General features: G+C 59.2%; 1 protein-coding gene across 8 annotated transcripts; it reads left to right on the top strand.

Moving 5' to 3' along the window:
- Positions 1-927: 927 nt before the first annotated feature.
- SBF1 (SET binding factor 1) lies at positions 928-25,645 on the top strand. 8 transcript variants are annotated; one of them, XM_070754630.1, is made up of 38 exons: positions 928-1,033; positions 4,540-4,645; positions 4,843-4,975; positions 5,079-5,187; positions 5,342-5,455; positions 7,321-7,398; positions 7,586-7,699; positions 7,937-8,065; positions 8,191-8,289; positions 8,604-8,808; positions 9,530-9,642; positions 9,860-10,009; positions 10,095-10,163; positions 10,905-11,063; positions 11,149-11,393; positions 11,481-11,653; positions 11,750-11,823; positions 11,908-12,103; positions 13,266-13,402; positions 13,502-13,677; positions 13,901-14,043; positions 14,142-14,349; positions 15,100-15,296; positions 15,391-15,531; positions 15,928-16,020; positions 16,313-16,390; positions 16,681-16,850; positions 16,951-17,127; positions 18,392-18,493; positions 18,585-18,770; positions 18,875-19,001; positions 19,093-19,223; positions 19,311-19,547; positions 23,554-23,664; positions 23,771-23,988; positions 24,077-24,164; positions 24,278-24,409; positions 24,523-25,645. In XM_070754630.1, the coding sequence occupies exons 5-38, from the start codon at positions 5,453-5,455 to the stop codon at positions 24,619-24,621; spliced, it is 4,758 nt and encodes a 1,585-aa protein (XP_070610731.1). In that variant the 5' UTR covers positions 928-1,033; positions 4,540-4,645; positions 4,843-4,975; positions 5,079-5,187; positions 5,342-5,452; the 3' UTR covers positions 24,622-25,645. The 8 variants fall into 8 exon arrangements, with proteins under 8 accessions (XP_070610731.1, XP_070610730.1, XP_070610728.1 ...); XM_070754629.1 differs by lacking the exons at positions 928-1,033; positions 4,540-4,645; positions 4,843-4,975; positions 5,079-5,187; positions 15,928-16,020 and having other exon boundaries at positions 5,376-5,455; positions 14,941-15,296; XM_070754627.1 differs by lacking the exons at positions 928-1,033; positions 4,540-4,645; positions 4,843-4,975; positions 5,079-5,187; positions 16,313-16,390 and having other exon boundaries at positions 5,376-5,455; positions 14,941-15,296.
- Positions 25,646-25,896: the final 251 nt, after the last annotated feature.

Genomic DNA, 25,896 nt, shown 5'->3' with positions numbered 1-25,896 from the left:
CCTCGCGCCACGCGCGCCTTCCTCCTCACCAGCAGCCTTGGCTGCAGCGGAGTTCCCACAGGGGCAGCCCGTGAAACGGAGCCCCCAGGGGTCAAGAGAGAGAGGGGGGGCTCCCGACCTCGTCCAGACTTTCCCCCCTGATTCCCAAAGCCTTTCTTTCAGAGGGGAGGGCTGCTTCGGCTCCCGTTGTCCAGGGTGGGAGGGAGTTCTCAAGGTCATTTCCTGTACTTCATCTTTATTTGCACAACTTCAAAGCTGCAAATTCTCTGCTCTGCTTCCGGTATCCCACTTTTAACCGGTAGATGGCGCTCTTGCTCTGTTTTTCTCTTCCCAGCTTTTCTTTTTCAAGCAAAATGACCCAGTCTAGTGTAAACTATGTAATAACCATGGAAAAAAGAGATATAAAACCAAGGTGGTCTGTAATACCTTCTATACTCTCGCAAATATCTAGTCCAGCTTTTCAATCAACAAAGACTTTATCCCCCCCCCCTCCAACCTTCCCCAAACTGACTTCCTGATCAAAGTGCCACCCTAAAGAAGTTCTCCTCACCGGTAACTTTGGTTTGTGTCTCACTATTAACTTACTAGTCCAAGGTGGGCTCTTAAATCAGTTTTTTTTAAAAAAAGTATGTAAACCCGTGCTGGTTGGAGACTTCTCACCCACAGTCTCTCCCCTTGGCTGGCCCAGCTTTGATCCTGCACACAGGGCCTGACCTGGGCGCCTCCTCTGAGCCCCTGCGGGAGTAGGCAGGCTCCCTGGGCTCCGATTGGTTCCCACCTCGATAGGGCGATCCCGGTCCAAATGGGCCGGCCCGACAGCCGAGTTTGCCACGACCCCATGAGCTCCTGGGAGTCTGTGCCTTGTTGTTCCTGGTGGGGGCCTTCGGCTGAGCCCCCTGTGTCTTTTGCCCCCCCCCCCCAGAACTGCCTGGGGCTGATCTACACCATCTACGTGGACGGGCTGAGCACCTCCCTGGAGACCGTGATTGGGAACCTCCTGACCTGCACCATCCCCATCACAGGGGGCTCCCAGGTGGGTCTTTGGGGCAGAGGGAGGGGTATGCATGCCCAGGCACACCTCACTTCTCTTTCGTTGGTCAAGGTGGCCGTGGCCCTGAAAGGCCGACGCATAGCAGCACGCAGGGATTCTCCAGACCAGCACCGAGGAAAGAAGGGGGTGGGTGGGCTACAATGGCTGGCTGGCTGCGTTCCCTTTCCTTCCTTCCATCCTCCCTCCCTTCCTTCCTTCCTTCCTTCCCTCCTTCCTTCCTTCCTTCCCTTCCTTCCTTCCCTCCCTTCCTTCCTTCTTTCCTTCCTACTTTCCTTCCTTCCTCCCTTCCCTCCTTCCTCCCTTCCTTCCTCCCTCCCTTCCTTTCCTTCTGTTTCCTTCCTTCCTTTCCTTCATTCCTTCCCTTCCTTCTTTCCTTCCTTACTTCCTTCCTTCCTCCCTTCCTTCATTCCTTCCCTCCCTTCCTTCTTTCCTTCTTTCCTTCCTTCCTCCCTTCCCTCCTTCTTTCCTCCCTCCCTTCCTTCCTCCCTCCCTTCCTTTCCTTCTGTTTCCTTCCTTCCTTTCCTTCCCTTCCTTCTTTCCTTCCTTACTTCCTTCCTCCCTTCCTTCATTCCTTCCCTTTCCTTCCTTCCTTCCTTCCTTTCCTTCCTTCCTTCCCTTCCTTCCCTCCCTTCCTTCCTTCCTTCTTTCCTTCCTTCTTTCCTTCCTTCCTTCCTCCCCTCCTTCATTCCTTTCCTTCTTTCCTTCCTTTCCTTCCTTCCTTCCCTTCCTTCCCGCCCTTCCTTCTTTCCTTCCTTCTTTCCTTCCTTCCTTCCTTCCTCCCCTCCTTCCTTCCTCCTTCCTTTCCTTCCATTTCCTTCCTTCCTTTCCTTCATTCCTTCCCTTTCCTTCCTTTCTTCCTTCCTTCCCTCCTTCCTTCCTTTCCTTCATTCCTTCCCTTCCTTCTTTCCTTCCTTCCTTCCTCCCTTCCTTCCTTCCCTCCTTCCTTCCTTTCCTTCATCCCTTCCCTCCCTTCCTCCCTTCTTTCCTTCCTTCCTCCCTTCCTTTCCTTCTGTTTCCTTCCTTCCTTTCCTTCATTCCTTTCCTTCCTTCCCTCCTTCCTTCCTTCCCTTCATTCCTTCCCTTCATTCTTTCCTTCCTCCTCCCTCCCTCCCTTCCTCCCTTCCTTCCTTTCCTTCCGTTTCCTTCCTTCCTTTCCTTCATTCCTTCCCTTTCCTTCCTTCGCTTTCCTTCCTTCCCTTTCCTTCCTTCCCTTCCTTCCTTCCTTCCTTCCTTCTTTCCCTTCCTTCCTCCCTCCCTTCCCTCCTTCCTTCCTTTCCTTCCTTCCTTCCCTTTCCTTCCTTCCTTCCTCCTTTCCCTTCCTTCCTTCCCTTTCCTTCCTTTCCTTCCTTCCCTTTCCTTCCTTCCATCCTCCCTTCTTTCCTTCCCTCCTTCCTTCCTTCACTTCATTCCTTCCCTTCCTTCCTCCCTCCCTTCCTTTCCTTCCGTTTCCTTCCTTTCCTTCATTCCTTCCCTTTCCTTCCTCCCTTCCTTCTCTCCCTTCCTTCCTCCCTCCCTCCCTTCCCTCCTTCCTTCCTTTCCTTCATTCCTTTCCTTCCTTCCTTCTTTCCCTTCCTTCCTTCCTTTCCTTCCTTCCCTCCCTCCCCCTTCCCTTTCCTTCCTTCCTTCCCTCCCTCCTTCCCTCCCTTTCCTTCCTTCCCTTCCTCCCTTCCTTCCATCCCTTCCTTCCCTCCTTCCCTTTCCTTCCTTCCCTCACTTTCCTTTCCTTCCTTCCTTCCCTCCCTCCTTCCTTCCCTCCCTTTCCTTCCTTCCCTTCCTCCCTTCCCTTCCTTCCCTTTCCTTCCCTCCTTCCTTCCCTTTCCTCCCTTTCCTTCCTTCCCTCCCTTTCCTTTCCTTCCTTCCTTCCCTTCCTCCCTCCTTCCCTTCCTCCCTTCCCTTCCCTCCCTCCTTCCCTTCCTCCCTTCCCTCCCTCCTTCCCTTCCTCCCTTCCCTCCCTCCCTCCTTCCCTTCCTCCCTTCCCTTCCCTCCCCCTTCCTTCCCTCCTTCCTTCCCTTCCTTCCTTCCCTCCTTCCCTTCCCTTCCCTCCCCCTTCCTTCCTTCCTTCCCTCCCTTTCCTTCCTTCCTTCCCTCCCTTTCCTTTCCTTCCTTCCTTCCCTTCTCTTCCCTCCCCCTTCCTTCCCTCCCTTTCCTTTCCTTCCTTCCTTCCCTCCCTCCCTCCCTTACTTCCTCCCTTCCCTTCCCTCCCTTTCCTTTCCTTCCTTCCTTCCCTTCTCTTCCCTCCCCCTTCCTTCCCTCCCTTTCCTTTCCTTCCTTCCCTCCCTCACTCCTTCCTTCCCTTCCCTTCCCTCCCCCTTCCTTCCCTCCCCCTTCCTTCCCTCCCCCTTCCTTCCCTCCCTTTCCTTTCCTTTCCTCCCTCCCTCCTTCCCTTCCCTCCCCCCTCCTTCCCTCCCTTTCCTTTCCTTCCTCCCTTCCCTTCCCTTCCTCCCTTCCCTTCCCTCCCTCCTTCCCTTCCTCCCTTCCCTCCCTCCTTCCCTTCCTCCCTTCCCTCCCCCTTCCTTCCCTCCCCCTTCCTTCCCTCCCTTTCCTTCCCTCCCTTCCTTCCCTTCCCTCCCCCTTCCTTCCCTCCCTTTCCTTTCCTTCCTTCCTTCCCTCCCTCCTTCCCTTCCCTCCCCTCCCCCTTCCTTCCTTCCTGCAAAGGGGGGGGGAGTTTGTGGCATTTTCAAGGACCAACCGTCATTTTGCAGCTGGGTCTTCATTTTTCTTTAGAGGGGCTTCTAAAATGTCTGTATTGTTTATTAACTCACTCGTTTTATTTATTTATTTTATTTGCTACTTGCCCAAGAAACCTCGTTACACGTGGCCGTAGTCTGCTTGGGAGGGTCCCAGAGAGAAGGGCAGCCACGGGCGCCTGTGCCACGAGTGGGAGGCCGAAGGGCTCTGGGCTCCTCTCTGGGCCTTCGTGGTGTGGGCTCCGCCTCTTCCCTGCCCCCCTCCCCCGCCCTCCCGCTTTGTGCTGCTGCTGCCGCTGCTGCCGCTGCCGCCTTGTGTCTCTCTGCTGTGTGTGTGTGTGTGTGTGTGTGCCTGCCGCCCCTTTGTTGCTCGGCCCCGCCCGTCCGTGTTGTGCTGTGTGTTTCTAACTGATTGTGCTGTTTCTGTCTGTCTCTACCTCAGCCTGACCTGGAGGAGGAAGCAGCGGTATGCACGACTTTTCCCTCCTCCTCCTCGGGGCCACCTCCCTCCCCAAGAGGAGGCCCTGGGCGTGGGCCAGGGAGAGAGGAGATGTGTGGGGCTGGGGGAAGGCAGGGGGCTCAGTGGGGGAGCGAGCCGGACGGGCCTCCCGCTGCGGCAGGGCTCAGGGGCTGACCACACAGACTTTGCATCTTGATGGGGCCAGACGTGTGTTTCAGCACACACCTCAGAGCTTCTCTGGAGACGCCAGCCGCTCCCACCAGCCTCCGTCCTGTGGCCCCTGCAGCATTTGACCCGGGGCCTTGTCTGTCCCTGCCCCCACCCCCACCCCCTTGCTGCAGAGGACGATCTCCCTGGGTGCAGGCGACAGGCAGGTGATCCAGACGCCCATCAGCGACTCCCTCCCCGTCAGCAACTGCAGCGTGGCTCTCCTCTTCCGGCAGCTAGGTGAGGCTGCCCCCCCAGCCCCCCCCCCCCAGTGCTGCTTCCCTTGGGAGAGCTCTGTCCCTGGGGGGGGGGGGGGCTAGAAGCCTGGACGTGGGGCATCCTCTCCAGACCAGTGGGAGGGAGGGAGGGAGGGGAGGGGAGGGTCCTTCGGCTGGCGCAGGAGGGTCAGGGAGACCCCCCTCTGCCTCCTCTCCCAGGAATCACCAATGTGCTGGTCCTCTTCTGCGCGGCCCTGACGGAGCACAAGATCCTCTTCCTCTCCAGCAGCTACCAGAGGCTGACCGATGCCTGCCGCGGCCTGCTTGCCCTCCTCTTTCCCCTGAAGTACAGGTCAGTGCGCAAGGGGAGGCCCGGGCGGCTGGAGCTCCTCTCCTCGGACCGAGGGCCTCTCCGTGACGAGAGGGTCTGTGCTGGGCGGGCTTCTCTCTTGCAGCTTCACCTATGTGCCCATTCTGCCAGCGCAGCTGCTGGAGGTCCTCAGCACCCCCACCCCCTTCATCATTGGGGTCAGCTCCCTCTTCCAGCCGGAGACCCAAGAGCTGGTGAGTGGGGGGGCCGGCTGGGCTTCCGAGTGGGCAGCTCGTCCCCCTCGTCCCCCCCCCCCAGCTGCCTACACAGGAACTCTGGGCGTGGCAGCCATTCAAGGTATGGCCAGTGCTGAGCAATTGGTGCTTGACCAGTGGTCGCTTTCCCCAGCTGGACGTGATCATCGCAGATCTCGACGGAGGGACGGTCGCCCTCCCGGAGTGCATCCACGTCCCTCTGCTGCCCGAGCCCCTCCTCCACCAGACGCGTGAAGCCCTCTCGATGGTGAGTGTTGCTCTCAGGGGGGCCCCCGGCCGGAGGAGGGCCCGCTCCGAGTGAGGGCAGAGGGGCAGGGCCGCACCCTCCGGAGCCCTTTCTGCTCAGGGGGAGGGGCACCCCTCGTCCCCTTCCTAATCCCAGGCCAGGCTGCTCGAGACTCTGCCGAACTGTGGACGAGTGAATCTGGAAGAACCCCAAGATGTGTCCTCAACTCTTTCAGAAAAGGGGGGGGGGCATATCTTAAACAGAGATTCCGTTACTGGGCTTTAACGCTTTAGTTTAATTTTGTTTTAATCAACTTGGTGACAATTTTTAAAAGAATTTTAAAAACACCTTATATGTCCAGCAATTTATGTAAGAGGGGAGGGCGTTCGCCCAGGTCCGCCTGGTCCACCAGTTGCAGCCCTATTTGGACAGGGGGTCTCTGCTCACGGCCACTCACTGCCCTCTTCACCTCGAGGTGCGACTACCGCAACGCTCTCTCCCTGGGGCTGCCTCTGAAGAGCGTTCGGACACTCCAGATCGTGCAGAGTGCGGCTGCGAGAGCGTTCACGGGGCCCCCCCAGACACGCCCACGTCTCTCCAGCCCTCCGCGGCCCGCATTGGTTGCCGATTGGTTTCTGGACACAAGTCAAAGTGCTGGTAGTGACCTATAAAGCCCTACATGGCACCGGGCCAGACTACTCGCGAGACCGGCCTTCTCCAGGCCCCGTCTGCTAGACAACGTCGCTCGGTGGGGCCTAGGGGAAGAGCCTTCTCCGTGGGGGCTCCGGCCCTCTGGAACCAGCTGCCCCCGGAGGTTCGTACTGCCCCCACCCTCCCGCAAGAGTCTGAAGACTCATTTGGGCCCTCGGGCTTGGGGCTGTTAAGTACTTGGCCCCGGACGACGAAGGAAACGTACGGCTGTGGCGGGAAGGGAAGTGAATTGGGATTCTGAAACTAGTTAATTTTAAGCTAATTGGATTGAAGATGTTTTTATTGTCTTTTCCGTATGTTGCAAGTCGCCCCGAGTCCTCAGAGAGGGGCGGGGTATAAATCCAATCAATCAATCAATCCACCAATACAACCAATACCAATACCTTGAAAATTTAGAGATGTTCCCCAAACGAAAAACCTAAAGTTCAATTCCATGTAATTCAACTTTCACCCCAGTAAATCTGCCGCATTCGTCACTCAATACAAGTTCTGGTTTTAATTGGGGATTAACATGTAAAGCCACTCAGGTATTTGTGTGTGTGTGTGTGTGTGTGTGCAAGTCAAGTATTTCATATCTTCCTAATAATAATAATAACAACATTGTGCAATGTAATAATTATGCCTTGTTTTAATTTTTCTAAAGAGGAAACGTTTCTTTTTCTGAGGAGCACATATGCTCCACTTATGTTCCACGTTTCCAGACAAAGGAAAGGTCTCTGCACATAAGTCTCTGTCCACCCTGTGGCCCTGAAGTTGGGAGCGTCAGGGAATGTAGTTTCCCTGAAGACTCAGGCGGGGGGGGGGGGGGCAGAAAGTGGACCAGGAGAACTTTAAAGCCACCGGGGGAGGGGGGCAGTGGGAAGGACACCCCCACCACCGTGTGTCCAGGGCAGCTGGGCTGGGGCCCGTGAACTACCGGGCAGGCGGGGTGACGGAACCGAGGTGAGGCCGCCGTAGAGGGCCAGGAACGGGGGGGCCTGGAGGGACATAGGACACAAGAGCTGGTCCCGGTGGCGGAAGGGCGCTTCTCCCAAGGTCCAGCTGGCGTTTGGGCGTTGGCCACGCCAGCACCTCCCTGGCTCCACTGGAGCGCAAGAAGGGGGAAGACACGTAAGCCCCCTCATGACCACCTACCCTTTGATCGAATCCCCTGCTGACTTTTGTCTTCTGAGCAGGTCCTGGACCCAGAGCTGGAGATGGCGGACCTGGCCTTCCCCCCCTCCACCGTCTCGGCTTCCTCCCTCAAGATGCAGGTGAGCGGGGCGGTGGTCCCTCTGCAGGAGGGGGAGGGGGGGGAGCTCCGGGGCCCCCCCTCCGTCCCGAGCCTTCAGCGCACAGCTCTGCCAAGGGGCTGCGGGGTGTGTGTGTGCGTGCAGGGGCCTTTACGGGTGGGGGGGCACGTGCCCCCTGACCCCCCCTCCCTCGCTCATCTGGCTGCAGGACAAGGAGATCCGGGCCGTCTTCCTCCGCCTGTTTGCGCAGTTGCTGCAGGGCTACCGCTGGTCCCTGCACACCATCCGCATTCACCCGGAGCCGGTCATTCGCTTCCACAAGGTAGGCAGCGGAGGAGAGTGGTCGGAGCGAGCAGCCCCCTGGCTCACCCAGCGTGACATGAGTGACATGAGTGGGCGGTGGAGTCCAGGGGTTTATGCCCAGCAGGGTGGGAGGGGGCTGGGGCGGGTCCCTTTCTCAGGAGAGGGGGCCTCTGTGCTTGGGGGCCTCTGGCCTTCCCCCACCCCCAGCACAGGCCCCCTTCCTGGGCTTCTCTCTCCCCCCCCCCCCTTGCTGCAGGCCGCCTTCCTCGGCCAGAGGGGCCTGGTGGAGGACGACTTCCTGCCCAAGGTGCTGGAGGGCATGGCCTTCGCGGGCTTTGTGACCGAGAGGGGGCCCCCCTACCGGGAGACGGACTTGTTTGACGAGGTGAAAGGCTTGTGGGGAAGGACCCCGAGGGCCCCCCCCGATGCTCCAGCTGACTGGCGGGCCTGCGTGTGTGCGTGTGTGCGCGTTGGGGTGCTGGACGAAAACCTTCCTTTCCCCTTTCTTAGCTTGTGGCCAGTGAAGCCAAATGGACGCAGGCCGATGAAGGAAACCAGGCCAAGATCCTACGCCAGGTCAAGGAACTGGCCGAGCAGCTCTACAAAAACGTACGTCCCCCCCAGCATCCCCTGCTTTGTTCCCGCTTTGAGGGTTGGGCAGGGGGCACAGGCCCTGCACTGCATAGGCGCTTGGCTGGGATTCCCCTCCGGCCGCCCCGTCCCCCCCTCCCCCCCCACACACATGCAGGCAGAGACTCCAGACCGGTGGGTAGCTTTTGGGCATCCGGCTGGGCCTCCCTGTCCTTGTCTGTGTGCTGCCCGTGGCTGGATAGTTGGAGGGCTGGGTGGGGGTGAGCTTTGGTCCCAGCGCGGACGGCCGCTGCCCTTGACCTCTGCTGCCGCCGCCGGCTCTGTTGCTCCAGGAGAACCCTTACCCGGCCGTGACGATGCACAAGGTGCAGAAGCCCACGGAAGGCTGCCACCTGCGCCTGCATCAGAAGCCCTTCCCCCACCTGGACGAAGGGACCATCCAGTGGATCGTTGACCAGGCCACGGCCAAACAGCAGACAGCGCCTCCTTTGGTGAAGGCGGAGAAGAAAGCTGTGGTGCCATCAGGGCCGCCCCTGGGTATGTGGGTTCCAGCCCCTGCAGCCCTTGGTGGGTCCGGAGACCAGGGGCAGTGGGCAGCCAAAGGAATGGCGATGGTGGGGGAGGGGCCCCGGTGGGGGGGTGTTTCTCTTTGGAGCAAAGGAGAAAAGCCGGACATGAATCTAGAGCACAAGTTGACCACTCAGAGGATTCAGGGTCTGAAAGGGTCAGCCGGAGGTCCCAGCCTTCCCTCTCGACGGCCCCTGCTGGGTTTGGTAGGACAGGATCCCCCAGGCAGGGTCCGGCAAGGGCCACCTCGCCTTCTGGGCCGTTCCGGGGTCACCAGGAAGTCCCCAGTGGCCAGGGGGGAGCTGCCCAGCGCCAGTGGCCCCCTCTCTCGGGAGATGCGGTGGCACCGTCCGGATTGGCGTCACTTCTGGCTGTTCTAGATCTGGTGACCACAAATTCGTTGGGTGGCCTCTGACTCCCCTCTCGCGTCCGGCTTTGTAATGAGCTGGCTTCACCCTCCCGGCCTCCACCCTGGACTCGGGAGCCTCCGTGTTGCCCTGTCGAAGGAGCTGGCCTTCTCCCCTCCGGTCCGTCCTTTGGCCAGCCCCGCAGCCTCCTGCTTAGAAGCTCCAGAAGAGGCCGGGGGTGGAGCCCTGGGGAGGTGCAGGGGGGGGGGGGTCAGGGCCCTTGAATGCCCCCACTGGCCTGGGTGAGGTGGAGGGAGGCAGAGGCTGGCGTTTCTCTCTTCCAGGGACCCTCACGGAACGGAACGGGATGCTGCTGGCCAATAGTGCCCGTCGGCTGGAGGTGGTCAGGAACTGCATCTCCTTCGTCTTTGAGGGCAAGATGCTGGAAGCCAAGAAGGTGCCGGGCAGGGGGCTCTGGGCCGAGATACTCCCACTGGGGAAAGGTGGCTGGAGGCCTTTCCCCTGACCCGTGGCCTGAAGCCGGACGGAACCCCCAGGATGGGGGAGGGAGGGGGGGAGGACTGGCTGCCAACTGCGGGGGAGGAGGGCTCCCTTCCCCACTGGGCAGGACAGCGTGGCCCCCGTGCTGAGCGCCTGGTGGGTCTGCCCCGCAGCTGCTGCCGGCCGTGCTGAGGGCCATGAAGAGCCGGGCCGCCCGCCAGTGCCTGAGCCACGAGCTGAACCTCCACGTGCAGCAGAACAGGGCCATGCTGGACCCCCAGCAGTTCGACTTCATCGTCCGGATGATGAACTGCTGCCTGCAGGTGCGGCTGGAGACCCCCCCCCTTCCCCTTCACCCCCAACCCCCACAGCGCCCGGCTGCAGCGTTGCTCTCGCCTCTCACCACAGGACTGCAATGCCACGGACGAGCACGGGGTGGCCGCAGCGCTCCTGCCCTTGGTCACCGCCTTCTGCCGCGTGAGTAGCCTGGCTGGCACGGGGGTGGGATGGCGCTGGCCCAGGAGAGCGGGGGGTGGGTGGGGCGGGTGCCCTCCTTCACAAGGCCTCCCTTCCTTCCCCTCCCTTCCTTCCTTCCTTCCCCTCCCTTCCTCCCTCCCTCCCTCTCTCCCTCCCTCCCTTCCTTCTCCTTCCTTCCTTCCTCCCTTCCTTCTCTTTCCTTCCCCTTCCTTCCTTCCTCCTCCTTCCTTCCTTCTCTTTCCTTCCTTCCTTCTCTTTCCTTCCTTCCCCTTCTTTCCTTCCTTCCTTCTTTCCCCTTCCTTCTTTCCCCTTCCTTCCTTCCTTCCTTCCTTCCCCTTCCTTCCTTCCCCTTCCATCCTTCCCCTTCCTTCCTTTCCTTCCTTCTTTCTCTTCCTTCCTTCCTTCTCTTTCCTTCCTTCCTTCCTTCCTTCCTCCCTTCCTTCTCTTTCCTTCCCCTTCCTTCCTCCTCCTTCCTTCCTTCTCTTTCCTTCCTTCCTTCCCCTTCCTTCCTTCCCCTTCCTTCCTTCTCTTCTCTTTCCTTCCTTCCTTCCCCTTCCTTCCTTCTCTTTCCTTCCTTCCTTCCCCTTCCTTCCTTCCCCTTCCATCCTTCCCCTTCCTTCCTTTCCTTCCTTCTTTCTCTTTCCTTCCTTCCTTCCCCTTCCTTTCCTTCCTTCTTTCTCTTCCTTCCTTCCTTCCCTTCCCTTCCCTCCCCCCCTCCCCTCCCCTCGTGCCGCCCTGCAGAAGCTCAGCCCCGGGATCACCCAGTTTGCCTACAGCTGCGTGCAGGAGCACCTGGTGTGGACCAACCTTCAGTTTTGGGAAGCCATGTTTTACAGCGATGTGCAGAACCACATCCGCGCCCTCTACCTGGAGAGCCACGAGGAGGACTCGGCGGAGAAGGTGTGGGCCTGAGCTGGGGAGGAGGAGCAGAGCCGCGGGGAGTGCGGGGAGGGGCTGGGCTCCCGGCTCAACTGCTGGTTCCCAGGTGGCCGAGGAGGGGTCGGCGCTGGACATCGCTGCCGTGCAGTGCCGCCTGTGGCCCACCATGGGCCGGGAGAAGCAGCAGGAGCTCATCCAGAAGGAAGAGAGCACCGTCTTCAGCCAGGCCATCCACTACGCCAACCGCATGAGCTACCTCCTGCTGCCCCTGGACACCAGCAAGAACCGGCTGCTGCGGGGGGCTGCGCTGGGGGACGCCGAGAGCGTCAGCAACAGCCTCATCACCAGCAGGTAGTGGGAGGGGTCCCGCTGAGCCAGCCAGCCGGGGGGTGGGGAGAGGAGGGGGGCTGTGCTCAGGGGCCCCTCTGCCTCCCCCAGCATCGCTGGCAGTGTGGCGGACAGCTACGACACTGAAAGTGGCTTTGAGGATGCCGAAAGCTCCGACGTGGCCAACTACGTGGTACGGTTCATCAACCGCTTTGTGGACAAGGTTTGCACCGAGAGCGGCGTCACCAACGAGCACCTCAAGGGGCTGCATGTCATGATCCCAGGCAGGTGCCCCTCCCCCCTGAGCCGGGAGGGGGCGGGGGAGGCCCAGAGAGAGGGAGGGGCTCTCACGGCCGTCTCCCCATGACACCTCCCCCCAGACATTGTCCAGATGCACATCGAGACCCTGGACGCCGTCCACCGGGAGAGCAAGAGGCTCCCTCCGATACAGAAGGTGAGGCTTCCCGGGGGGCGGGGGGCGGGGGAGGGGGGCAGGCGGCCTTCCGGGATGGAGGTAAGCAGGGTCTGCTCCCCACAGCCGAAGCTGCTCCAGCCGAACCTGCTGATGGGGGAGGAGAGCGTGATGGGGGGCCTGCGCGTCTACCTGGTGCCCGACGGCAGGGAAGAAGGCGCTGGGGGCAGCCTCGGTGGGCCCCCGCTGCTCCCGGCCGAAGGAGCCGTCTTCCTGACCACCTACCGCATCATTTTCAAGGGCACGCCCACTGACCCGCTAGGTAAGGGGGCGCCAGGGCAGTCCAGGCCCCTGGGAGGGAGGGCCGGGGGGCAGGAGGCTCCTTGGAGGAGGCCGGGCCCAGCCGCCTGACCCAGCTGAAGGCTGAGAGAGACATGACCCCCACTGGGTGACCCCCATTCAGGTGTCTGTAGACTCTCTCTCTCCCCGTCTTTTCTCCGATCTCCCCTTAACCAGCCCTAGTCCAGTGCGGGAGTCCTTGAAATCGGGTGCCCAGGACCGGGCCCTTGAGGTGGGTGGGAGGGGGCCAACCCTGGCTCTCTCCGTCCACTCCAGAGGAGCCGAGAGTCGCGTCTGCTTGTTTTGCAGCCAAGTGGCCCTCGGACGTTGCGTTTTTATTTCGTCACTTCTTTACTTGTATCGATATTGTTTTAAATTCCGTTCCATTCTTGGCAACATTTGAGCCATAGCGCAGAGTCAGCCTCCTGCCCCCAACCATCGGGGTCTCTTCATTTGACCCACCTCAGAAGGAGGGAAGGGTGAGTCCACCTGGAGCTGGTCAGGATCGAACTCCGAGCAGTTGGCTGAGTCAGCCTGAAATACTGCACATTGGTGGTCAGCGAATCTGATATTCTCTCACGCTCTTAATCCAAGTCATTCATGAATAAATCGGGTCTGGGTGGACCTGAACAAACGCAGTTCGATAGTCCATCCGTTCATTCGGTTCCGACCGCTGCCCATCTCAGCCAATATCTCTGGGCAGCTTAATCAAACCACTAAAAGAAACAAAAGGACCAATATATAAGCCTCCAAAATGAGCAGCCAGGACACAGGCCTGAGCAACGGGGGCTCTCGGACCAAATGAAATTCACAGCAGGTGTGGTACTTTGCTCACCTGTGAGAGGGACCTTGGAGCCCTAGTGGGCAGCCGTTGGAATGGGAGCCAGCCGTGGGCAGCAGCTGCTGGAAAAGCCAGCAGAGACTGAAGGTCAGGCGCAGTGTTGATGCCGCTTTGCAAGGCTTCGGTCAGGCCCCACTTGGAATCCGGCAGCCGGTTCTGGTCGCCACGATGTTAGGAGAGAGGGCAGGGAAGACCACCAAGAGGAGGGGGGGGGGGAGGCTGCCTGGAGGCCCCCGGGGATGAGCCGGGTAACGCAAGGAGGGTCGCCCCGTGGCTGACGTCGGTCCCTTTCCCCTCCCCGCAGTGGGAGAGCAAGTGGTGGTCCGCTCCTTCCCCATTGCCTCCCTGACCAAAGAGGAGAAGGTCTCCGCCCAGGCGCCCTTGGATCAGTTCCTGCAGGACGGATGCGCTCAGCTCCAGCTGCGCTCCTGCACATTCCAGGTGAGGGCCCCCCCACCCCCTCCCCATCCCTCTGGCCTCGGTGCTGGGGGAAGCAAAGTGGGGAGGGGGGAGCTGAGCCCACCTCCGTCCGCCCTGCAGGTCCTGCGCATCGTCTTCGACGAGGAAGTGGCCTCCGAGAGCGCAGAGACCTTCCGGAAGCATCTCAGCAAGTTGCGCTACCCGCAGCACGTCTCCGACACCTTTGCCTTCACGGTGGGACAGGCCAGCAAGCCCGCTCTGCCGGCCAAGGACAAGGACAAGAACCCCTCCCTCAGGTGGGGGGCATCGTGGGGGCGAGGGGGGTGGCGGTGAGCAGCCCCTGATTTTGCTCCCTGGGTCGGCCTGACGTGAGCGGAGGCTCCTGGGGGAGGCTGGGCAGCCCCAGCGCCCCCACGCGGGGGAGACAGGAAGGGTGGGGGACGCTCGGGGTCGGAAGGAGGGGGTGGGGTGGGGCCTTCCACTTTGCAGGGGGCCGACCTCTCCCGCTGGCTCTTGTAGGACCATCTCCAAGAACCTGGTGAAGAACGCCAAGAGGACCATCGGCCGCCAATATGTCACCCGCAAGAAATACAGCCCGCCTCCCTGGGAGCAGCGGGGCAGCCATCACCCCTTCCCCGAGGACAATGAGGACGAGATCTCCGGTAGGGCCCCACAGCCACAGCCACGGGTGGGGGCGGCAGGCGGAGGGAGCCCCTCTTTGGTAGCCCCTCCCTGACGCGCCCCCTGCCACCCCCTGCAGTGTCCGAAGAGGCGGAGAGGAGCACCTTGACCCCCTCGGCTGCACTCCGGCCCTCGGACAAGATGACCATGTCGCACCTGGTGGAGCGAGCCTGTTGCCGGGACTACCAGCGCCTGGGCCTGGGCACCCTCAGCAACAGCCTGACCCGCTCCAAGAACGAGCCCTTCCGCATCTCCACCGTCAACCGGATGTACGCCATCTGCAGGAGGTGGGCCACTAGGGGAGGGGCTGCCCTGGAGGCCGCGGAGGGAGGGAGGGAGGGCGGAGCTCTTAGGGTTAGGGGGCTCAGGGGGAGCTGTCACGGGAAGAACCGAGGGGCCCCTCAGAGTCCGCGATGGCTTGCAGCTGCTTTAGGGAGCCCCGCGGATGTGCCAGGGACGCTTCCCAGGGGGTGGACGGTGGGGGCAGGGGACGAGGCGGCCTGGGGCTCTAGGAACACCTGGAAGAGGGGGACGCGGTGGGGCTGAATGGCGTTTGGCATTGAGGCAGGTGGGGCTACTCCGTGTGGGCCCCGCCCTGCTCCTCTTCCTGGGCTTCTGGTTGGCCTCAGCTGGATTGGCAGCTGCCTTCTGGGACGTCAAGACAAATAGTCTCGGTTCCCACATCTGGTGTGAAAATTCCATGTTTGGTTTCAAAGCCTTCATTCATTCAACCAACCAACCAATCAATCAACCAATCAATCATTTATCTATCCTATCTAATCTATCGACCTCCCTACCTACTCTATTGTATGGTAGCATATGGTCACCCAAAATGTTGCGTGGTGGTGCCTCCTTTGGTGCCTGTGTTGTCGTCATAGATTTGGCCCGAGGGTCCCCGACCGCAGGACAGGCTTGACCGGGTGGCCGAAGTGGCTGGGGCTGAGAAGCCCGGGAACAGAGGCGCCTCCCCTCCCGGTCTCCCCGCGAAGAGGCCACGCGCACCGACCGGGGCTACCGGTTCTGCTTTGCCTCCGCAGCTACCCAGGGTTGCTGATCATCCCGCAGAGCATCCAGGACAACACGGTCCAGCGGATCTCGCGCTGCTACCGGCAGAACCGCTTCCCCGTGGTCTGCTGGCGGAACTCGCGCACCAAGGCGGTCCTGCTGCGATCGGGCGGCTTGCACGGGAAGGGCGTGGTGGGTCTCTTCAAGTCCCAGAACGCCCCTGCCCCAGGTACCTCGAGGGCGGGGTCTCTTTGCAGTGCCCCCTCCTCCTGCCCTCCCCTCCCCCGCCCGAGGCCCTCCCCTCCTCCTGCCTCTCTTTCCAGGCCCCTCCCAGGCAGACTCGACCAGTCTGGAGCAGGAGAAGTACCTGCAGGCCATCATCCACTCCATGCCCCACTATGCGGATGCCGGCGGGCGCAACACGCTCAGTGGCGGCTTCAGCTCTGCCCACGTGAGCCACTCAGGTGAGCGCGAGGGTGGGTGGGTGGGGTGGGGGGCTTGCGCTGGGGGCTGGAAACAAGAGGGGCCGCTTCAAGAAGCCCCTCTGGGCGTGGCAGCTCTGAGGCTGCGGGAAGGACGGCGTGGCTAGGTGAGTCTCCTGTGGCTCCATGACGTTCGTTGGCAGGTGTCCCCCTCCCCATTTCATTGCTCCGCAGCCCCCCCCCCCTCATTCCTTGTTTGTCTGACTGGCGTTGGCTCCACCTGGAACGGCTGACCTGGGACCCTGCCCTCCCCCACCAGGGAAGGGGCCCCGCGGTGCCAGGGGGAGGCTTAGGCAGGCGTGGAGGGTCTCCTGCCCTGGGATCTAGGACAGGGGGAGGGGAGGGAGGTAAAGGCTCCACCCTCTCTTGGTGCCACAGATTCATCTGAGAAGAGGCAGCCCAAGCTGGGGTCCCTCATGAAGCAGGTGATGGGCGGGAGAGACGAAGGGTCCGGCACAGGGAGCCGTGGAGGTGAGACGTTGGCAGCAGCCTCTGCCGACACCCCTGGCCGGCCGGCCGGCTGGCTCCCTCGCTAGCTGCTGAAGGGAGCGTTTGGGGGGGACAGAGGCACGTCACCCCCTCCTGGCAGGGGCGGGTGGGGGTCCCAGATTGGCCCACAGGTCTCCCAGGCTTTTGTCATTCATCTCGTCTGCTCCTCCATCCGGCCATTTGTGCCCCCTGCCCCCCCTCCTGAGAGTGAGCAGTCCCCATGCCCCCCCCCTTCTCCCCTAGCTGAGCTGCCTCTCCATCGTGTCCCTCTCAGCTGTAGGTCACAGAAGTAGGGTAATCACCTTCTCCAGCCCCAAGAGTGCTGCCTCAAGGAAGCCCGACTCCCCCCGAGGTATCGTATGGACACGGAGCCCCCTCGTTTCTGCTGCGGAGCTCCTCACGTGTGGCTAACTCATCCCCCCCCACCAGCCCCATCCGGGCAGGACCCCCCTCTCCTCCGGCTCGGCACTAACCGTCCTGCGCCCGTCTCCCTGCGTCCGTGGGGGCCCCCTCTCAGGACAGCCCCCACCCCCCTCTGCCACAGACAGGTCCTGCCTCCCTGCAGAAGGCCGGCTCGCTCCGAAGGGGCTGCGTCTCCCGTGGTGGTGGTGGTGGTGGTGATGGGCCCCGTTGTCCTTGCAGGCAAGTGGGGCAGCATCCGGGCCGGGGGCCGCTTAAGCAGCTACGCCCTCAACGTGGAGATCGGGTCCCGCCTGGCGGGGAAAGAGTTTGGGGCACAGCCCAATGGGTCTCCCTCGGACGCCAGCTTCCTCCGGCAGCTCTACATCATCGGAGACAAGTCCCAACTGCGGGTACTCTTGGGTCCTTCCGAGGGGGGCTGGGAGGAGGCCGGGGGGGCCGGGGAGGCGGTGGCCAGGGGGGAAAAGGACCTTCCTTCCTTGTGCTTCCCAGGGAGTAAAGCCGGACCCTCTGCAGCACTGGGAGATGGTCCCCATCGAGGTGTTCGAGGCGCGGCAGGTCAAGAGCAGCTTCAAGAAGCTGATGAAGGCCTGTGTCCCGGGCAGCCCCTCCCCAGAGTCCGGCCCCACCTACCTGCGCTCCCTGGAGGAGTCGGAGTGGCTGGTGCAGGTGAGTGGCAGGCAGCCTGGGCCCAGCCCCCCCCTCTTCCCCCTCCGGTCTTGACCCATCGACTACCCCCCCCCCGTTGGCACACACACACACACCCCCTTGATGTTGCAAAGGCCGTGCCATCCCCGTCTCCTGCAGGAGAGCAAGGCAGCCCTAGTCATGGGGGGCGGAGGGGGCCACGCGAGGGGTTTGGGCTGAGTCCGGCCCCATTGGCTGGCCCTGTTTTCAGGATATTATTATTATTACTCCCTTCCATTCCGTCCCCCTCTCTCGGGCACTGGACGGCTTTGGTGCCTGGCTGGGCTTCGTTCCCACGATGGTTTAATGTTTTTGGAGGCGGCTTGAAGGCTTTCAGGGAGGGAGGGTGGGATGAACAGGCAGGTCCCACAACCTGACCCTCCCCCGACTGCTCCGCTCAGGCTGTTGACCCAGCAGCGGGGGGAGGGGGCTGTTAGCAGAGGGGGAGCCTCTCCCGCCGTGGCCGTTGGGGACGCTGCCCCCTCTGGGATTAGGTGGGTTGGAGCCCGACCCCCGGCTGCCTCGATCATTGTTTAGATGATGTCCAGCGGTCGGTTGTTTGGTTTCTTACATTCTGTAATTTATTTTATTGTATGCTGCCCAGAGCCCCATGCGTCTGAGAGAGGGGCAGCTGCATAATTCATGTTAGGTGGCTCAGGAAAAATACAGCATCCCTGATACAAACCCAACACAGAGTAAACGTGGCAGCTGTGGATTATTCAGTCCAATAAGTACAAGTAGATATACAGATATACAGATATAGAGCAGTCGTTATACAAGCCAAACCATACACACACACACACAAGGCAAACTGCCATAGACAAACCACATGTCACCACACGGCTCTATGCGCACAGCAACTACTAATCAATAACACTCCCCCCCCCCCCAAGAAGAACTCTGTTGGCTGCCTCTTTTGGTCAACCAGCGCACCTCTCTTAAAGGAACAAGCATACATTGTTAGTTTACATGTGTTGTAGCGCCATTCACATAAATGCTTGGAAGCCGAGAGGGGGCATTGGGCAGCCTGAAGGACGGGCGTAGGCGCAGGGCCCTGGCGGGAGAACAGCCGGGTGGGGAGGGGGGGGCAAAGAGACGGTGTGAATTATGAATGGGGGCGTGTGAATCGGAGAAGGATTATCCTCTGCTCGCATATACTGCAGGAAGCCCGGGGGGGGGGGGGCACGGGGGGGGGGGGCTGGAGGGAGGAGTTTTGGCAGCTGCCTGTTCCTTTTGTCTATGGCAGATCCATAAGATCCTGCAGATCTCGGTGCTTGTGGTCGAACTGCTGGACACCGGATCCTCCGTCTTGGTCAGCCTGGAGGACGGCTGGGACATCACCACGCAGGTCAGCAGGGCCCCTCCCGGGAGCGACCCTCTCACCCCCACCCCCTTGGCCCCGAGGCTCCCCCTGACCCCCGGCTCCTCCCTGCCCTCAGGTGGTCTCGCTGGTGCAGCTGCTCTCGGACCCCTATTACCGCACGATGGAGGGCTTCCGCCTTCTGGTGGAGAAGGAGTGGCTGTCCTTCGGGCACCGCTTCGCCCACCGCGGGGCACAGACGCTGGCCAGCCAGAGCAATGGCTTCACGCCCATCTTCCTGCAGTTCCTGGACTGTGTCCACCAGGTGAGAGAGAGGGACACGGGGGGCGAGGGAGGGACGGGGTGGTGGTGGTGGTACAGGCTCATCACCCCCCTTCTCCCCCTCCCCACCCCCTGGGCCCCCTGCAGATTCACGCCCAGTTCCCCATGGAGTTTGAGTTCAGCCAGTACTACCTGAAGTTTCTCAGCTACCACTACGTCTCCAACCGCTTCCGCACCTTCCTGCTGGACTCCGACTACGAGCGCCTGGAGCTGGGTGAGGCGGGTGGGGGGCGTAGCAGGTGGGGGAGGGGCCTGGGGCAGGGGGCGGAGGGGCCGGCCAGCTGCTTACGGGCTCCGCCTTGCAGGACTCCTGTATGAGGAGAAAGGGGAGCGCAAGGGTCCGCAGCCCTACCGCTCCGTCTGGGACTACGTGGAGCGGCTGCACAAGAGGAGCCCCGTCTTCTTCAATTACATGTATGCCCCTGAGGACGGGGAGGTGAGTGCCGGCCGGGGGGGTAGGGGGGCAGGGAGTGTCCCGGGTCCGGCTGGAGGGTGCGTCAGCTGTTGCCTGCCTTGGGTTCAGGTCCTGCGCCCGTACAGCAACATTTCCAGCCTGAAGGTGTGGGACTACTACACCCACGAGGCCCTGGCGGAGGGACCCTCCTATGACTGGGAGCTGGTGCAGCAGGACCAGGGGGAGCTGAGCGAGGAGGCCGGCCAGTCGGACTCCGGCACTCCCCAGAGCCACCGCAGGATCGTTTGGCCCTGTTACGACAGCTGCCGCCAGGTGGAGCCGGACGCCATCTCTCGGCTGCTGGAGGTGAGTGGCTGCGGTGGGCCTGTTGCGTGTGTGTGTGGGGTCACTTGCAGACGACCCAGTCGTCGTCCAGCCTTTGCGGAGAGTTCGGTCGGGCCCGGGAAGCGCTCAGCCCGTGCAGTTGGGCTCGCAGCTGGCCTGGCGGGACTCCGGGGCGTCCTCCCCCCCACCCCCGGCAGGGCCAGAGCGAGAGTGGCTGCTCCCCCCCATCGCCATGCAGGGCTTCCCTCCGGAGGGGGGCAGGAGGGAGAGAACCCGGCCAGTTCAAAACAAGAGTGGAATAAGGACTCAGGATATTATTCTCAGGTGGCCCCTCCTCGTATCTCCCGTCCTCGTAGCCCCCTCTCGCTCCCCTCCCCCCTTTCGCACAAGCCTTTTTTTCATATATTTTTTAAAAAAAACATTCAACATACATTCAAACAATACAATGTACCATCTAGTTTTCCATAAATAAAATGCAGTATTTTGTTAGTAACTAATATCAATCATCAGTTTTTTTTCTATTTTTGTGGGTATCTAGTTTCCCCTTGACTGGCGGCATAGGTGGGTCTTTAATAATTTACGAAAGGCAAGGAGGGTGGGGGCGGTTCTAATCTCTGGGGGGGAGTTGATTCCAAAGGGTCGGGGCCGCCACAGAGAAGGTTCTTCCCCTGGGTCCCGCCAAACGACATTGTTTCTTTGATGGGACCCGGAGAAGGCCAACTCTGTGGGACCTAACCGGTCACTGGGAGTCGTGCGGCAGAAGGTGGTCCCGGAGATATTCTGGTCCAAAGGGCTTTATAGTTCATAACCAACACTTTAAATTGTGACCGGAAACTGATCGGCAACCAATGCAGACTGCGGAGTGTTGTTGTAACATGATCATACCTAGGTAAGCCCATGACTGCTCTCGCAGCTGCATTCTGCACGATCTGAAGTTTCCGAACACTTTTCAAAGGTCGCCCCATGTAGAGAGCATTACAGTAGTCGAACCTCGAGGTGATGAGGGCATGAGTGACTGTGAGCAGTGAGTCCCGGTCCAGATAGGGCCGCAACTGGTGCACCAGGCGAACCTGGGCAAATGCCCCCCTCGCCACAGCTGAAAGATGGTTCTCTAATGTGAGCTGTGGATTGAGGAGGACGCCCAAGTTGCGGACCCTCTCTGAGACGGTCAATAATTGTGGCCCCAGGGTAATGGACGTACAGATGGAATTGTCCTTGGGAGGCAAATCCCACAGCCACTCCATCTTATCAGGGTTAAGTTTGAGTCTGTTGACACCCATCCAGACCCTAACAGCCTCCAGGCACCGGCACATCACTTCCACTGCTTCGTTGACTCTCCGACTAGACTCGGAGAGAGTCCACAACTTGGGCGTCCTCCTCGATCCACAGCTAACATTAGAAGCCATCTTTCAGCTGTGGTGAGGAGGGCGTTTGTTCAGGTTCGCCTGGTGCACCAGTTGCGGCCCTATTTGGATCTGGAGTCACTTCTCACAGTTGCTCAGGCCCTCATCGCCTCGAGGTTCGACTACTGCAATGCTCTCTACATGGGGCTACCTTTGAAGAGTGTTTGTGCAGAACGCGGCCGCGAGAGCCATCATATGGCTACCTAGATTTGCCCATGTCTCTCCAACACTCCGTGGCCTGCATTGGCTGCCGATCAGTTTCTTGTCACAATTCAAAGTGTTGGTAATGACCTATAAAGCCCTGCATGGCATCGGACCAGAATACCTCCGGAACCGTCTTCTGCCGCACGAATCCCAGCGACCAATTAGGTCCCACAGAGTTGGCCTTCTCTGGGTCCCGTCGACTAAACAATGTCGGTTGGTGGGCCCCAGTGGGAGGGCCTTCTCTGTGGTGGCCCCGGCCCTTTGGAATCAATTCCCCCCAGAGATTAGAACCGCCCCCACCCTCCTTGTCTTTCATAAATTATCAAAGACCCACCTATGCCGCCAGACAAGGGGGAACTAGATACCCACGGGCATATATAGTTTATGTCTGGAATGATTGTGCTGTATGATTTTAGTATTGGGTTTTTAAATGTTTTTAATACTAGATTTGTTTACATTTGTTTACATTATTAATTTGTTGTGAGCCGCTCCGAGTCCACGGAGAGGGGCGGCATACAAATCTAATAAATTATTATTATTATTTCCCCCCCCCCCTATCTTAAGGCTTTTGCCTTTCTGTTGCTGATCTCGTCATAACTCTTTCTCTCTTTTCCTTAGCCGCTAGTTGTTTTTTAAATTCTTCTGCAATTGCAATATTTTCAAGTGGTAGTGATAGTATTGGTTCCATCCCCCCTGCTGCTATGTCCAGCTGTTCTTCGGTCAGTTCCAATAAGAATCCTGCCTCCCTCTGCTGGTGATGATTGGGCCGCTTCTGTTCCCTTTATTTTTACTTGTGGACGTTCTCTCTCCCCTCGTCCTGTCTGTACAAAATTTTGTCTGAAGAATATCTCAGCCTGGCAAATGTCAGAACACAAAAATACCTTCCGGAACCAACCATCGGAAATTTACTCCTCTTTGTTTCTTGTCACCTTCTTAGATCTCTCACCTTCCTTGGCACTTGCTTCAAAACAATAATTTATTTTTCTCGGTATTTAAATGTTGTGTTTCTCATTTTTTGTAACACTTGGATTCTTTGTGCCTTTTTTATAAATCTCACATGAACTTCTCTCAGTAAGTTATTCTTCATAGCAATATCATTGAGTATTTTTTCTTTTTCTTCCTCTAAAGGTTCTGATAATACTTCAGCAATTATTTCCCACAAGTCCTCTCCTCTTTCTTCCGGAATATTTTGAAAACGTAGATATAATTCAGAGCGGTCAGTTTGCATAATATCACCTTTTCCTGGACTTTATCAACTGTAGCCAACTCCTCCAGCTTTGAATCATTCCTTTCTACCTTCTATCTTTTGTAAATGCTGATCATTTTTCCCATCCTTTCTTTCATTTCTGCTTTCATCTGATTGACCTTCTCATTCACTTGACTCAAACTTTCCTTTGTAGAGCAAAATTCTTCTTTAAGAGATTTAAAGCCTTCATTTAAGGTTGGAAACAAATTTTTAATTTCTGCTATATCCAACTTTTCTCCAACATCTAACGAAGGTGGTGTGGTTGTGTACTTGCAGAATGTGAAGGTCTTGTCTTTGCTGCCATCCTGCAGTTCAATCGGTCAAGCAGAGCAGATGCAATTTAATCCAAAAGTATAGAAATATTTGTGATCTAATGTTCATAATATTTGTAATCCAATAGGTAAAGATAAGTAATCCAACGGGTAAAAATAGGAATGTTTATAATCCAATGGATAGAAATAAGAACTCACAATTTTCATGCACAAACTCTTTAAGAATCTCCAAGTCCCTTCCTGACACGTAGTCTAGCCACGGCTATGGCGACTGAAGCTGTTTCAATCCATCGTCGGTGGAGGCTCCAGGCATGGTATCCATGGGGTGTATGCCCACCCCAAAACAGACCCTCAGCCGAGTCCCCTTCTTCACCCCCCCTTCAGGGAAGCTTCGAGCTGATTCAAAGGATTCGCCCCCCCCCCGAATGGCAGGGATTGAGATATCCCCCCGCCAGAGCGAGTCTGTCTCACTGGGCCGGTGACCGTGCCCCTCCCTCCCTGGCACAAGCCTTGAGACCGGATTCCCCTTCCCTCTTGCTGCTGTTCGAAAGAGAGGAAGGAGGTTAGGGCCACAGCTAAGCAGGCCATGAGATTCAGCACCTGGTATTTCCCATGCACCTTTTCAAAGGAAAACACGTGATTGCAAAGGTGACAGGTGTTCGTTTTTGGAGCAGGAAAGGAAAAATGGAATTTTCCCAATTGAAATTGTTCTACTCTGACTGAATTATTGAGATCTATTTTTATTTAAAATTCAGCATTTTGTAAATCCTCAATAAGTTTCCCCTAATGAGAAACCCAATGAGTTGCAAGCAGAAATGGGTTGAGGATTTGGGCTTTGGGACCCTCCAATCCTGGGAGAAACAGCCCTGACCGGCCCTGTCCACCCCCACCCCCGGTTCCAGGAGGTGCAGAGCCTGGAGATGGAGCTGGGCCAAGTGCCAGAACGCTGGAAAGAGACCTGGGACAAAGTGAAGGCTTCCCAGCTGTCGGAGGGCTCCGTGCTGGACAGTAAAGTGAGGAGAGTCCGGCTGGTCATACGGGGGGCGGAGGGGGGGCTGCTTCTGCAAGCAGCTTTAATCAGGAGGCCTCCATTCCGCTGACTGCCTGTCTCCCCCTCAGGCCACGCCCAGCTCCCTCCTGATGGCCTCCAGCCTGTCCCACCAGCGGCGCTCGCTCGGCGTCTATTTGCAGGAAGCGGGCAGCGGCAGCTCCACCTTGAACCTCAGCCTGGACAGTGAGACCAGCAGCTCCTCCACCCCCTCGAGCGGGAAGCAAGGGGGCCGCAGGAGCACCGGCACCCTCTACAGCCAGTTCCAGACGGCAGAGAGTGAGAATCGGTGCGGATGAGGGGAGGGACTTGGGAGGGTCCCGGGGGAGAGGGCACTGACCTCCCCCTCTCACCGAGATGCTTTCCCTCCCCCTCAGCTCTTACGAGGGCTCCCTCTACAAGAAAGGGGCCTTCATGAAGCCCTGGAAGCTGCGCTGGTTTGTCCTGGATAAAACCAAGCACCAGGTATGGAGGGGGGGGAGGCTGGGGGTGCTTCGGGGGGCAGGGACCCCTTTTTCCCTTGGCACGGCTGTGACCTCTGGTCCTTCCTTCTTTCCACCCCCCTCCCTCCCTCCCAGCTGCGATACTATGACAGCCACCTGGACGTGGAGTGCAAAGGGGTGATAGATCTGGCTGAGGTGGAGGCCATCACGCCAGGCACCCCCACCATGGGAGCCCCCAAGATGGTGGACGAGAAAGCTTTCTTCGATGTAGGTGACCCTGGTCCCATGGTCAGGTTGGGAAGCGGCCGGTGCAAGGTGCACCCCCACCCGTGCCCGCTGCCCCTCGCTCGTCCTCAGGACCCCCTCCTCCTTCTTGGCAGGTCAAGACAATAAAGAGGGTTTACAATTTCTGCGCCCAGGACGTGCAGCTGGCCCAGCAGTGGATCGACCGCATCCAGAGCTGCTTGTCTGACGCCTGAGCTGCCGCGCCTGGCCTGGCACAGCACAGGAGGAGGAGGAGGTGGGGGTGTTGCCCCAGAGGGAGACCCCAGCCTGGCTTGGCCACGGGCAGCTTGAGGGAAGGGCGCGGCCGGCCTCTCACGCCTTGCAAAGGAGAGTCTGCCGTGCTTCCCGCCTGGCGGCTCCTCGGGAGGAGGGACTGGGCCATCTTCCGTTCTTCTCCAGAGGTTGGCGGAGCCGTTGGTCCTCCCTGGCGCGGCGGCCTTCGGAGCAAGCTCTGTCGGAGAAGCTGGCCGAGGGTCTGTTGCCGGGAAGAGGTGGTGGCTCCCGAGAGAGGGCTGCAAAGCGCGACACCAATTCCCCCTCCCCACCAACCCCTGGGGCTGGCAGTCCCGATGTCCGGAGGTTGGAAGGCAGAAGGGGGTGGGGGAGGCGTCTGCCCCTTAATGCTGCTGCTGGCACCGCTGGACAGGATGGGCGGTTCCTGGTCGAAGGCTCAGTCAGGTGGTGGGGAGCCATTTATTTGTGACAACCCCCCCCCCCAAAAAAACGGTCCTTACTGCCTTCCCACCCCTCGCTTCCCCCCCCCCCCCCAGCATCCTCAGGGCCAGGCCTGGAGTGCAGGACAGCTAGTGGCCTCCCCTCCCCCCATTGCTCCCCCCCCCTGCGTGCTGGCCTAGCACCCGAGAGCAAATCATGTGACTTGGTCTCTCTGCTCCTGCACCACCAGCCTCCCCCCCCCCCCCCCCCGATCCCAGGCTTCAGCCCCCTCCGTTCTGTTCTTTCGAACAGGGGACGGGAGAAGCCCTTCCTAGACCCACTAGAGTCTGGGGCCCCCTCCCACTTCTACTTTTTTATTGGTACCATAACGGCCGTGGCTGGTGTGAATTTGGGGGTTTTTGTAACTTGAGCAGTTGTAGATTATTGAAGTTCCTGTACATTGTGTCAAACCTAAAGAGTTCTTGTATTGTATTGTGCTTAGAGGAAAAATATATATGAAGAGAAAAAAACTAATGGAATTTAATAAAAAAAACCACATCATGAGTTTGGCTAGATGTGACTCTATGCCTCTCTGAGGGGTCCCTGCGGTCTTCCTGCCACAGGTCAGTTCGGTCTGCTCTGTTAAGGTCCATTTCAGAGATCTTCCAAGGCAGTGTACTCTGACTGGGGGAGGGGGCTTTTCCTTTGGAGGGGCGGGGGCATCACAAGAGGGCTGGTTCTCCCTGGCCAAAAAGCAAAAGAGGATTTTGTTCGACACACACAAAAGTTGATACGATTTCATTTTTGACATTGTT

The sequence above is a fragment of the Erythrolamprus reginae genome, chromosome 6 (assembly GCF_031021105.1).
Source record: "Erythrolamprus reginae isolate rEryReg1 chromosome 6, rEryReg1.hap1, whole genome shotgun sequence".
NCBI classification, from domain to species: Eukaryota; Metazoa; Chordata; class Lepidosauria; order Squamata; family Dipsadidae; genus Erythrolamprus; species Erythrolamprus reginae.
This window is presented reverse-complemented; position numbering and strand designations above follow the sequence as displayed.

Coding starts and splice junctions, on each gene's coding strand:
- SBF1 (XM_070754624.1), top strand. Junction 16,851..16,950: donor GAGACAAGTCCCAACTGCGG/GTACTCTTGGGT, acceptor TGTGCTTCCCAG/GGAGTAAAGCCGGACCCTCT. Junction 17,128..18,391: donor AGTCGGAGTGGCTGGTGCAG/GTGAGTGGCAGG, acceptor TGTCTATGGCAG/ATCCATAAGATCCTGCAGAT.